A 14,382-nucleotide genomic window follows, 5' to 3' on the forward strand; every position below is an offset into this window, starting at 1 on the left:
TGTTCTGAGCACTTACGCTTGAATCCCACCATGGCAAATAGTACAATTAATTCAATGAAGAATCTGGAATCAAGGGTCTAATAGTGACCACAAAACCATTCTCAATTGTCAGGAGACATGCTTCCAGTTCATTCATGTCTTCTGGGGAAGACAATCTGTCATCTTTTCATGGCCTGGCCTACATGTGACTCCAGACCCACAGCAATGTGGCTGACTCTTAAATGCCCTCTGGGCAATTAGGGATGGGCAGTAAATGCTGGCATAGCCAGTGATGCATCACATCCTGTGAGGGAATTAAAAGAAGTTCTACCCTCTTTCCACCAATGCTGCCAGGTTTAGACTCATAGAGTCATTGAGATGTACAGGACAGAAACAGACCCTTCGGTCCAACTTGTCCGTGCTGACCAGATATTCCAACCCAATCTAGTCCCATTTGCCAGCACTTGGCCCACATCCCTGGAGACCAGAATTGCATGCAATATTCCAACAATGACCTCCCAACTCTTGCACTCAATACTCTGACCAATAATGGAAAGCATACCAAACACCTTCTTCACTATTGTATCTACCTGAGTCTCTACTGTCAAGGAGCCATGAACCTGCACTCCAAGGTCTCTTTGTTCAGCAACTTGTTGTGTTTGTCCAGCAGTTTTTGTTTTTGTTTATGATTTCCAGCATCTTTTTTTAATTTCAGCTTGAAAATATCATTGTCAATGGATAGCTTGCCACAATGCCACAATGGATAGCTTGCCAGTGGGCGGTACGGCGGCACAGTGGTTAGCACTGCTGTCTCACAGCGCCTGAGACCCGGGTTCAATTCCCGCCTCAGGCGACTGACGGTGTGGAGTTTGCACGTTCTCCCCGTGTCTGCGTGGGTTTCCTCCGGGTGCTCCGGTTTCCTCCCACAGTCCAAAGATGTGCGGGTCAGGTGAATTGGCCATGCTAAATTGCCCGTAGTGTTAGGTAGGGATAAATGTAGGGGTATGGGTGGGTTGCGCTTCGGCGGGTCGGTGTGGACTTGTTGGGCCGAAGGGCCTGTTTCCACACTGTAAGTAATCTAATCTAATCTAAAAAAACTTGCCAGTGCTATTTTGAATCATTTTTTAATCTTGCGCCCAGTGAGCAGAATAGCGAAGCCTCACGAACAGTCCAGAATGGTCCATTTGAACTTCCCAATCTGTGCACTAATCTGTGACTGGTGCTGTGACAGGTTCCCCCATTGTTAGCACAGCAAGTTCAAGAGAGTAAGATCATGATGAAGAAGACAAGGAGACACCAGGGGGATGGATGGAAAAACATAACATGTTGAGATAAGTAGCAAAATTAAAAATTTATTTCAATACTGAAATAGCAATGGAGCAGTCAGAAAAGAGTTGAAAACTCTGAAACATGGAGAATAAACAAAATTTATTGAATATTCTAGGTGCATTCATAAAAGAAGGAATATGAGTAACTTGGCTGTAGGAAATGATAGCCCTGTCAAAATGAACGACTTTGTCATAAGATCAAAATCCCTAGACAAGTTCAAACATAATTCTACAGAATAATTGGAATTTATGCCCGATTTCTGAAAAGGAAACTAGAGAAGAATGCACATGTTGATCCCCCGGAAACATTAGGAGCTGGTCCGTGAAACCTGCCTTACCCCTGAGTCATGGTGTGGCTGGAACATTATGACGAAACGCTGTTAGTTCTTGGGTTAATATGGAAGAGACTACTCTGAAAGGTTCCTGTCTACCTGATGTGGAGGAGCTGGTGTGGGACTGGGGTGGACAAAGTTAAAAATCTCACAGTACAAGGTTAGAGTCCGACAGGTTTAATTGGAAGCATTAACTTTTGGAGCGCTGCTCCTTCATCAGGTGGTTGTGGAGAATAAGATCATAAGACACAGAATCCATAGTAAAAGTTTACAGTGTGATATAACTGGAATTATATATTGAAAAAGACCTGGATTGTTTGTTAAGTCTCTCACCTTTCAGAATGAGCATGTTGGTTTCAGTTCTTTCATATGTAAATCACAGAATATTTTTAAAGTTACATTCTCTACCATCATATACTACACAACCACCTGATGAAGGGACAGCGCTCCAAAAGCTAGTGCTTCCAAATAAACCTGTTGGACTATAACCTGGTGTTGTGGGATTTTTAACTGTCTACCTGCAATCTCTAGTCGATCAAGATCAGTTTGGAGATCACATGGGCAAGTGTTGCTATAACAATCTTTGAAGTGATGTGATCTCAGCCTCCATTAGCATTCTTCTAGCTTCCTTTTTGAAATTTTTAGAGAATCCTCACCCACCACACAGTTGCCAACTGCATATTCCATGGGTCAGGAGACATCCTATCCAGCCCCTTCAATCATCATGTAAACCTGGGTCAGATGGTCGTCATTTCCATACTGTTCGAAAGTAACTTTGCCAATGAGGAATCCTTATTTTAGGCCTCCCACATATAGACGTATGAACTGGGAACAGAAGTAGGCCATTCAGTACCTCAGACCTGCTCCACCCTCCAGGACATTGACAATTGATCTGCTTGTGTTCCAAATTCCACATCCCCATTGACTCCTGACCACCTTTAATTCCCTTGCATAACAAGAATCTATCGAACTTTGTCTTAAAAATATTTGATGACCCTGCCTCAGCCATGCTCTGAAGCAGTGTTCTAAATTCACACAACACTGACAGAATTAACCTGACCTCCTCTCATTCCTAAAAGGATGATCTCTAATTATAAAACTGTGCCCTCCCAGCTCTAGAGACACCCAGAGTCTGAAACATCGCTGTGTCGACTTTGTCAAGACTATTCAGGACCCTACAACCTTCAATCAAATCATTCACTTAAATGAAAACAAGCCCACGTTTCCAATCTTTTCTCTGGGTCTTTGCCAAAGCAACTAAATCATCCAGTTTTTACGGGGAACCAAAGCTGGGCAGACTACCTAAAGTGCAGTCTGATCAATCATCTATATGTTACAAATCTATACCTATGGAAATATGTGAAGCACTCATAATGATCACCGTGTGAGCGCTGTTGCATACCAATGAGATATTAGAATATTGAGAACAAGAGAACTGTTGCTTGAGGCTCACAAATCAGAGAGAAAAGATTACAGAATTATTTGCCAGTTCTGTTCTGTGTAAAATAATGAAATTAATTCTGCTTGAGGACCATGGTTTATTCTAGCAAATTGCAGTTAGTGTGGATTCTGATGGCAGTGTTCTTGATTCACTGAAACAAGTGACAATCCAAGTGGACAGTGTGGAGCCCTGTGACATGGTGAAATTCCACTTTCAGACACTGTTTGGAAGAGGTCCATGAATAAGGCTATGATATCAAACTGAAAACCAAGAGGATTCATGATAAATCCTGTGAATGAACTTTCTCAGCCATTAACCAAAGAGTATGTCTTAAAGGAATTGTACGGGTGGGGCAAATGATTCTTGGAGGAGAAGCAAAGGATTCAATGCTGAGTCCTCGACTTCTGATTTATGTCGACATGCTCATTACAAATTCTCTAAATAGATTAATCAAATGGCCTGAGTAGCCTTTCCATCATCATTTTCTCATGAACTGAATTAAAGCCATTTTGGTGTGATTTAATTGGTTATGATTATTAAAAAAACTTTTTTTGTGACTGAAAATGTTTTCAAAAATATACTGCAGATGTCACTGAACAAAAACGTACTGTTTCAGTAATGTAATAACCACATGGGTGCTTTTTCTATTAACTCAATCAGTGTATGTAAACACGTTTTCTCTTACTGTGAGTTGATTAAATCATGTGGGAACATGTAGTTTTCTTGCTTATCATGAAGAGAATTGTTTTCATGGTGAAAGGAACTGATCAATTTGCATGTGACCTCTTAAAAAGATTTATTTTTCAGCACAATACCAGAGATCTGATTACAGGCAGTTTTGAAATGAAGTTATGTTGAAGAACAATGTTAGCTTGTCAGGAAATGTTTTCACCTTTGAATAAGATGTTATAAAAATGTATCACTATGTGATTAGTTAATCACAGACTCCCCAAATAAAAGTGGGTAATCGTGTGGTCTGAGCAATGCCTCTCTGTAAAGGGGTGTAGTGAACATTCCTTGGTGTAGTCCTACAACAAACTCTTCTCCAGTCCTCTTTTGTAGTACATTGAGGACGGCTCCAGTCTCATGTCCTGCTCTCATCTTTGTATTGAATAACTTCATCTTTGCTTCGGGTTTCTTGTCTTCTCTGTTTCACATTGTTTTTCTCCAAATCTTTCCTTCCCTCTCCTGACTTCTCTTTCTGATTTCTCTTTTTCCATTTCTAATTTTAACTGTTCATTTTCTTTGTTAATATCCATTATGAGCCTTGACTCCATTAAATACTTAGAGTAAACCTCTGTACATCCTGCATCCTGCAAGGAGCACCATTCCATACTCCCATTATTCTCATCACCACATCCCTTCTAATGATGCAGGCATCCATACTAGCATTTTTGAGGAGTCTTCTTTAGTTACGCACCCAAAGTTACCCTCTCATCATGATTGTAAGGGTCTTGGACACATCCATCACATATCACACCATTCTGCTCTCACATCTTCCCAAAGAATTACTGTTAAAGTTCCACTAGTTCCACCCAGCACAATGATTTCACACAGTCTTTCGGTAGAAAAACAATTAGCCTTGCTGGAGGTCCTTGTGGAAACAAATGTGGCTCCTACAGTTGTGATTACAACTAATTATTTAATGTTAATTGTACCCATTAATATTACACAATAAATAACACATTTGTTATGTAAGACTTGTGCCTCCTCTTGGTTAATCCTGTATAGCAGTCTATACTCTAACACTTATAAATCAACAGGTCCTTAGACTCAGTAAAGAGAGTCTTGAAGACAACAGATTGCAAGCAGATTTGAGATGCTACATATTTCAAACAGCTTTAATCAAATAAGAGTTAATATAGAGTCATAGAGGTGTACAGCACGGAAACAGACCCTTCGGTCCAACCTGACCATGCCGACCAGATATCCCAACACAATCTAGTCCCACCTGCCAGCACCCGGCCCATATCCCTCCAAACCCTTCCTATTCATATACTCATCCAAATGCCTCTTAAATGTTACAATTGTACCAGCCTCCACCACATCCTATGGCAGCTCATTCCATACACGTACCACCCTCTGTGTGAAAAAGTTGCCCCTTAGGTCTCTTTTATATCTTTCCCCTCTCACCCTAAACCTATGCCCTCTAGTTCTGGACTCTCCGACCCCAGAGAAAAGACTTTGCCTGTTTATCCTATCCATGCCCCTCATAATTTTGTAAATCTCTATAAGGTCACCCCTCAATCTCTGATGCTCCAGGGAAAACAGCCCCAGCCTGTTTAACCTCTCCTTACAGCTCTAGTCCTCCAACTCTGGCAACATCCTTGTAAATCTTTTCTGAACCCTTTCAAGTTTCACAACATCTTTCCGATAGGAAGGAGACCAGAATTGCACACAATATTCCAACAGTGGTCTAACCAATGTCCTGTACAGCCGCAACATGATCTCCCAACTCCTGTAGTCAATACTCTGACCAATAAAGGAAAGCATACCAAACGCCGCCTTCACTTTCCTATCTACCTGTGACTCCACTTTCAAGGAGCTATGAACCTGCACTCCAAGGTCTCTTTGTTCAGCAACACTCCCTAGGACCTTACCATAAAGTGTATAAGTCCTGCTAAGGTTTGATTTCCCAAAATGCAGCACCTCTCATTTATCTGAATTAAACTCCATCTGCCACTTCTCAGCCCATTGGCCCATCTGGTCCAGATCCTGTTGTAATCTGAGGTAACCCTCTTCGCTGTCCACTACACCTCCAATTTTGGTGTCATCTGAAAACTTAAATCATTTCTGTAAATGATAATAAAAACATTAAGAAATATTAGAAAGAGAAATAATATTTCCATAACAATTTAATGTCAGAGAGGGACTAAACAGAAGACAAGATGTTGGAGAAGACTGTACATAAGATATGGAATTGCTTCACTCTTAAATATAAAGTCTGAACAAGTAATTTCATTTTTAATGCATTCAGAAGATGTGGGCGTCACTGGATAGGCCCGTATTCATGGCCCATCACTAATTGCCCAGAAGGTGTCTGAGAGTCAACCACTTCCAGGTTCAACAGCAACAATATCCCCCCGTGAAGGGCAATCAGAGGAATTAGATTCTCCAATCCAGAAATGATTCACAAAGAATCAGAATTGATTCTGAGATCAATAGTACACAAGCCAAAAATTTACTTCCAAGTCAGAAGGGAATGTGTTTTGCAAGAACAGTGTAACCTCTAGACCACCTATAATTGTGAACACGGAGCCTTAGGGAGGAGATGGGGTAGTTAGTGTAAATATAAAAGTATTGATACACATCAATGTCTAATTGTTAACAAAAGGGGAAAGTAGCTTGGGGAAGATGTTGTAAAAGGCAATGGTTCTGAAAGAGTAAATGTTAAAGTTGCATTTGCTCCACCCAATCTGATAATGTCTCACAGCCTTTGGCTAGAGAAACAGTTAGTTTTGCTAACTGATGGAGACAGATGTTCTAATTATGTGTAATCATATTAAATGTACCTATAACAATTATGCAATATATCACATCTCGTATGTGAGACGAGTACATGTACCTGTCTTTGTTAAGATGGTGTAATGGTTTATCCTCTGCCACAAATAATAAACCTCTGGACTCTAGAAAGGAGGATTGGCGGCAATGAATGACCTCAACCACATGCAGCAATGGTAGGTAACCTGAAAATTTGACAGCCCTCCCTCTCGGTTTCTCTTGGCCTTCACCTGCCCACTCCATAAACCTCCACGTACAGCTCATCAACAATTCACTTCACTGTTCCCAGTCTGCTGCCATCACCATTCACATCTTCACCTTTCCTTTTGGCATTCCAATGGGATCATGCCTCTGATATCATAGTTCACCTCCAACATCCCATCCCCCTTCCTACAGCACCATTCCCTGAAAATGCAGAAGATGGAACACCTATTCTTTTAACACTACTCTTTCTACTATTCAAAGCCAAAAACACAACTTCCAAGTGAAGCTGCACTCTGCTTCTTTCAATTTATAATATTATTTTCACTGTCAACAACGTATTCTCCTTCACATTAGGAATACAAACAGTTCTGCAGAACACCTCCATTTAGTTTGCCAACATGACCTCAATATTTCTCTGACTTGTCATTTTAATCCTCCTCCTTCCTCTCACTCTGACATTTCTATCCAGATCCCAGCACCTCAACAAGGAATCTTCCACCTACCTTAGATAAAGGCAGGGATAGCTACGGACCATATTCCAGTTTTGTTTCTTTGTTCCTTATCTTGACACCCCCCCATTCCTAGTATCCATGTAAACTTGTCATTAATTCTTCCCATTTTCCACCCAATTATAGACTTTTTGTTTCCCATTATCCAATTTGTTTTGCTGAAAACATTTCTGATAAAAGGTCATTAATTTGAAATATTAGGTCTCTTTCTCTCTCCATACATGGTGCCATAACCTACTGAGTATTTCCCGAAATTTTAATTTTAATTTTTACATTTGAGCCAGTATTAAACAAAGAAATATTCTCATGGATTGCAAAAATGTGTCAAACAAAAAAAATCCTCTGTAATGGCTTACAGGACAGTAATACCAGATGGTGAAATACTAAGTGAATATAACAGAAAGTACCAAATGTGATTCCTGATTGATGCTTTCAGCATGAGTTGGGATGAGGGGAAGAGTATTACAGTCGGTATTTGTGTCCCTTGTCAGTGAATGGGTGAACTTGCTGGTTCCTGTTGCTGTGTGCATTTAACCAAATCTGCTTTTGGGTGTAGGGTAGTTGCATGCACAGGATTGTATTCAGTTAGAGTGACTCAAAAGTGAATGACTGATTTGTATTCTCTGTTACAGGTCCCTGTGAAAAGAAAAGCCATGAGGCATCAAGGTGGGTTCCTTTAGCCCTTACTCACCATCTCCTTGAGCATAACAACAGAAGTATTAGGAATAAAGTTCTCACAATTTGTGGCCACAATTTCGATTTTGGTCATTTTGGGGTGGTGTTTCCTCATTCAGGAAAGATCTGTTAGAAATGTATGAATTATCTTCTAAATTTAAATTTCAACAAAACATGAAGCCATAAACAGTTGGGAAGCAAAGTGCATCTCTTTAGTGGGAATTATGAGGGGTTAATGGGTTCACTTTTTACATGAGAAACATGTGTCTGACTGATTACTTCATTTAATTTAATATCTGTTTTTGTTTTTAATTTCAATCTACAAACAGACTCTGGCACTGAACTAAACCAGCCATGATGAAATATGAGTCTTCTGGGACGTTTCACTCTTCAGTGGGTCATACTAAGAAAATCCTGTGACTGAGTGGAGTCTATCAGCAGATGTTGAAACAATGGTTATAATTTAGCCCAACCCATTTAAAGACCTTACAAAGGGGTGGGGGGGGGGGAATAAAGCCAAGTTACCTATCCTTTCTTGGAATTACAATGCAAGTGATGAGTTGCCTGTCATTTGTAAATGACAAAGAGAATGCAAATTCTCCATCAGTCACTGATTTATCACCTGGACCACCATCACCATCTCCTCCACCTGCAGGACCATCACCTCCACCACCACCACCACCGCCACCACCACCACCGCCGCCAGGACTTCCACCTCCTCCTCCACCCCCTCCTCCTCCAGGTTCCCACCATGGCCAGAAAAAACGGATTCGCAGTTTCTTCTGGAAAACCATCCCTGAGGAGCACATCCGGGGCAAAACCAACATCTGGACTATCAGTGCTAGAGGGCACTCCTACAGGATTGACACTAGTACTATTGAGGAGCTGTTTGGACAGCAGGATGAAGTCAAATCTAAATTTGGCACAACAAACAAGACTTCAAGGTCCCCGTTTAAAAGCAACAACCAAGAGGTAAAATCAGAATTTGGATTTACTTTGTGTTTTCTAATTTATTGTAGTGCATGGGTTATTTCCAAAATGTATTGATTGCCACATACAGCTCAATGGTAGTGATCTTGCCTCCTTTAGAAGGTTATGGACTAAAATCCGAATAAAAGCATGACAGTGTATGATCTACGCTGGCACTTCTCTGCACTATCCTGGACAGGTCTGGACGATTGAAGCTGAAACATTTAAGCAAAATTCCAACTGGGTGGGGCAGAGCAAGTTCCAAGGCCCAACCTCAAAGAAGCACAGACCAATATTTATCCCCCCAACCATCATCTGAGATTGAAATTGGCATCATTCCATCTGCAGCCTCAGAACTTTGGTGAGGTCAGATGAGATCGTCTGTGTAATTGCTTTACTTCTAAAACCACTTCATCAGTCATCTTTATAATGCTGTTACTTGGTCCATGTTTTGTACAAACTGGATACTGTACATCCTAGAGAACAACAGTGACTACACTCTTGTGTTCATCACTGTCTAGAAAGCACTTTGGAAAATCCTGAGGTTGCAAATGGTGTTGTGTTTCCTTGATTACCCTGGAGTGTACTTGAATGAAAATTTAAATTTCAGTAAAGGATTTGTCAAAAATGAAATGAAGGATGTTTAAAAATGATTGCTATTTGAATGGTCAATTTATATTTTAAAAAATCGCCCTCTCCCATTGAAATGTGGAGCTCTGTCTAAAATAATTGCAATTACTAGTATTGTAACATTATGAAATGAAAATTGAAAATCTTGAAACTATCTTGATCAGATGAGCCAATGGGCTGAGAAGTGGCAGATGGAGTTTAATTCAGGTGAGGTGCTGCATTTTAGGAAAGCAAATCTTAGCAGGACTTATACATTTAATGGTCAGGCCCTAGGGAATGTTGCTGAACAAAGAGACCTTGGAGTGCAGGTTCATAGCTCCTTGAAAGTGGAGTCACAGGTAGATAGGATAGTGAAGGAGGCGTTTGGTATGCTTTCCTTTATTGGTCAGAGTATTGAGTACAGGAGTTCAGAGGTCATGTTGCGGTTGTACAGAACATTGGTTAGGCCACTGTTGGAATATTGCATGCAATTCTGGTCTCCTTCCTATCGGAAAGATGTTATGAAACTTGAAAAGGTTCAGAAAAGATTTACAAGGATGTTGCCAGGGTTGGAGGATTTGAGCAATAGGGAGAGGTTGAACAGGCTGGGGCTGTTTTCACTGGAGCATCAGAGGCTGAGGGGTGACCTTATAGAGGTTTACAAAATCATGAGGACATGGATAGGATAAATAGACAGTCTTTTCCCTGAGGTCGGGGAGTCCAGAACTAGAGGTAGGTTTAGGGTGAGAGGAGAAAGATATAAAAGGGACCTAAGGGGCAACCTTTTTTCACACAGAGGGTGGTACGTGCATGGAATGAGCTGCCAGAGGACATGGTATGGCTGGTACAGTTGCAACATTTAAGAGACATTTGGATGGGTATATGAATAGGAAGAGTTTGGAGGGATATGGGCCGGGTGCTGGGAGGTGGGACTAGATTGGGTTGGGATATCTGGTCAGCATGGACGGGTTGGACCGAAGGGTCTGTTTCCGTGCTGTACATCTCTATGACTCTATTCATCAAACCGCCCAGTGTCTCAGATGGACAGTTTGGAAAAATGCCATTTATCAAAAAAAATCTTATACCTTTGTCCTCAAATGCTGACAGACTAGCAGTGCTATTATCAGCATTTTTATAACTCTGATTAAATACTTTTAGTCCTAACCACACCACTTTCTTAATAAAGCTCTGGCAGTATAATTCCTAAAGCCTCAATACAAAAGTGTTCAACAGGACTAGGTGATTCAATTATCATTTGATGATACCTGCCTCTATATGTTTAATTTTGTCTATATTTAACTCGCAGTCCCAGGAAGGTGATGCCACATGGAGATTCCTAACCTCTTTGTTCTGGGCTGTTCTATTGTTTCCTTTCTGATAAAAACCTTGTGTTTGTAGCCTAGGCCAGAAAGATTTGCATTGTGATGCATCAGGTACTGGGCTATCGATCAGGCCATCGAGATCATGTTATGTAGGAGACAGTGAGGACTGCAGCTGCTGGAACTCAGAGGCGAGAGTGTGGGGCTAGAAAAGCACAGCAGGTCAGGCAGCATCTGGGGAGCAGGAGAGTCGACGTTTTGGGCATAAGCTCTGATGAAGGGCTTAGCCCGAAACATTGATTCACTGGTTCCTTGGATGCTGCCGACCTGCTGTGTTTTTCCAGCACCACACAGATCATGTTATGTACCAGCTTCATTGTATTTTCTTGGTACCAATCTCCAATTCCGATTACAGTCCAGTCCTGCATTGAAATGCTGCACTTCAGAGCATGCTAGCTTCTCCCATTGAAATGCTGCTGCCAGGGCACTTTGTACACAGGGACAGACTCCTATCTCATGAATTGGAACAGGCTGTATCTCAGGGCTCTTGACGGGTTTGCTTAGCATTCACTCACTCTGTGCCTCCTCAGTGTTCCTGCCTTGCCTGGCCCTTTGCTTTATGTTGCATCAGCCAGAACTTAACGGCTTACAGTATCTGCCTTGCCTTGCTGTTTAGTGAGGCACAGAGCCAAGCATCTTTCATCGTGGTCAGCACTCAGCAGTCAACGGGGTAGACCTGCTGCTGTATGAAACTGTGTTGCATCAATCTCATAGCTGCACCATGTGTCAGCAGTATACATAGCAAACACACTACATAGACAATGCCATAATTTCAATACAAGCCAATGTGGCTGCTAGAAGGAAGCTCTTGTCTGATTTTGTCCATGCCTCAACATCTGTGGGGTGTAGCTGTCAGTCAGGTGAAGGGAGACAGCCTTCAGTGAGGGGATCCCAACACTGTACGTCAAGGATAGTATCTGCTGTCAGTCCAAGGGCTTTGGTTATTTGAAGCAGGCAGTCAGGGTCATTTTTGAGAATTGCAGGCACAATGCAAGGATACAGAGGGGCCAATAAGATGGGGTTGGGGTTGGGAATGGGGTAACACACAAATGAGGTGGAGGGAGATAATAGTGCATTGGAGGACATGGGTTTGGGCAGAAGAGGGTGATCATTGATGATCACAGCCAGTCTAGCATTGATGGTCTGATAAAGTCATAGAGATGTACAACATGGAAACAGACCCTTCGGTCCAACCCGTCCTTGCCAACCAGATATCCTAACCCAATCTAGTCCCACCTGCCAGCACCCGGCCCATATCCCTCCAAACCCTTCCTATTCATATACCCATCCAGATGCCTTTTAAATGTTGCAATTGTACCAGCCTCCACCACTTCCTCTGGCAGCTCATTCCATACACGTACCACACTCTGTGTGAAAAAGTTGCCCTTTAGATCTCTTGTATCTTTCCCCTCTCACCCTAAACATGCGCCCTCTAGTTCTGGACTTCCCCACCCCAGAGAAAAGACTTTGTCTATTTATCCTATCCATGTCCCTCATGATTTTGTAAACCTCTATAAGGTCACCCCTCAGTCTCTGACGCTCCAGGGAAAACAGCCCCAGCCTGTTCAGCCTCTCCCTGTTGCTCAGATCCTCCAACTCTGGCAACATCCTTGTAAATCTTTTCTGAACCCTTTCAAGTTTCACAACATCCTTCCTGTAGCAAGGAGACCAGAATTGCATGCAATATTCCAAAAGTGGCCTAACCAATGATGGAAGACATGACTCAGCTGCAGGTTGTACTAGGCATTGTGAGCAGAATAGCAACCCCAAGCCAGGGTTCTCATATGGGACAAGGCCAAGGGTGGGGAACCTATATAGGTTGGTTTCTAATTAGCAAAACATGACTGTGATTGTAGGTGCAATGAAGTTTCAGCCATGTCACCCAGAATCATAGAGTTATACAGCAAGCCTGATTGCACTCACATTGTGAGCATAGTGAAGGGTAGCCCCTTGGCTAGCACTAGTTCAACCAGATGTACAACTGGGCTTTGAAAATGGTGCCAGTGCCAGGAATGCCAGGTGGCTCTGGCAGTGGTGAGTAGGTCTGCCTTTGGTGGAGAGGGAAGATGGAAAGAGTGCAGAGCCATAGAGTTGTGGTGCATTGGTAATGAGGCAAGAGTGTGAGGAAGCTCCTGGAAATATTCCATGAAATTCCCACTCAGCCAATTGTAAAAAAATTCAGCCCAGCATGTGGATGACTGATTCTTGAAGAAAGTTTGGTGAAAGAGGTTCAGAATCAGACAGAGCACACTCCTATCAGCGACGTTGGCTTCTGTTGAAATGGCTGCCATTCTGTCTGTAACATATTCATCCTGTTGTACTTGACCACAGCTTTTATATTGGATTTAAAGAGAAAAATATGGTACACTTAAAGTTCTTTAATTTAAAGTAACCCTTTTCAGGAGCACAGCAGCAGCTCAAAGTGAGGACTAATTTTAGATACATTTATTGTACACTTTTACATCCCCAAAATGCTGAAAGTGCTTTCTGAATCTCCATTTTAAAATATTTTTAGAAGGTGAGTGAAGTTGAAATTAATAAAACATATTTAAAGTAGGTTAAAATAGTTAATTTTAATAGCCTAGAAACCAATTGCTGTTTTAATGAAGGAAAGCGGTCCACGGTGTTTCAAGATTGTGAGAAAATGCTCAAGATAATGGAATAGTAATCCCATTTTGGCATTTCAGTACCATTTGCTAAAACAAACATGCTAGCGTTATGATTGGTCAGCTTCAATCTTCAATAATCTGGGCCTTGGAAGCACTGCATTTGATTTACTGACCTGGTAAGGAGCATGTGAGAAGGTTTGCAATGAGGCTGTTTCCTGCCTTGGTCAGTTGTGGAGAGTTTAGATTAGATTAGATTACGTACAGTATGGAAACAGGCCCTTCGGCCCAACAAGTCCACACTGACCTGCCAAACCGCAACCCACCCAGACCCATTCCCCTACATTTACCCCTTCACCTAACACGACGGGCAATTTAGCATGGCCAATTCACCTAACCTAGTTGGGGATCATGTTTACTCAGGACTCCCAACTTTTGAGTCATATAAAGTCAGAGGAGGTGCAAGTTACCGTGTGCTTATCTGTCTATCCAGTTTGTCAATCCATGTGGCATTCTGACAAGCCCCAGAATGAAGTGTCCCCATAATCTCATTCGATCAGGTATGTTTAGGGACGTTTTGGGAAATAAAATGTTACATAACAGAACAAAGACCAGCAATGTTCTGAAACAAATTCACTAAGTTGTTTTTGAAATGTGCAAAAGCATTAAGCTTTCTTAATCTTACTTCCATGAAATTATTCTGTCACTTTCGCGGCAGCAGCGTTTCTCAGTAATGCCTTGGCTCACTTCAAATAGACGCAACCCAATTCTAAAATTTGCAGTTGTGTCCCAGTATTCGGTTACTTGTCCTTCTGTAACTTGCTGTAGCTTCAGGGTAAGAAGAACAGGA

At 41.8% G+C, this 14,382-nt stretch overlaps 1 protein-coding gene across 5 annotated transcripts in view; it reads left to right on the plus strand.

The window, feature by feature from the left end:
- Positions 1 to 14,382, plus strand: part of fhdc1 (FH2 domain containing 1) — a 148,363-nt gene that overhangs the window by 21,912 nt on the left and 112,069 nt on the right. For all 5 annotated transcript variants that reach the window (XM_060827560.1, XM_060827553.1, XM_060827591.1 and 2 more), the window contains exons 2-3: positions 7,927 to 7,960; positions 8,299 to 8,941. In XM_060827560.1, coding sequence (XP_060683543.1) covers positions 8,516 to 8,941 — 426 coding nt within the window. In that variant the 5' untranslated portion in view covers positions 7,927 to 7,960; positions 8,299 to 8,515. The remainder of the gene's footprint in view (positions 1 to 7,926; positions 7,961 to 8,298; positions 8,942 to 14,382) is intronic.

Source organism: Hemiscyllium ocellatum, chromosome 1 (genome assembly GCF_020745735.1).
Source record: "Hemiscyllium ocellatum isolate sHemOce1 chromosome 1, sHemOce1.pat.X.cur, whole genome shotgun sequence".
NCBI lineage: Eukaryota > Metazoa > Chordata > Chondrichthyes > Orectolobiformes > Hemiscylliidae > Hemiscyllium > Hemiscyllium ocellatum.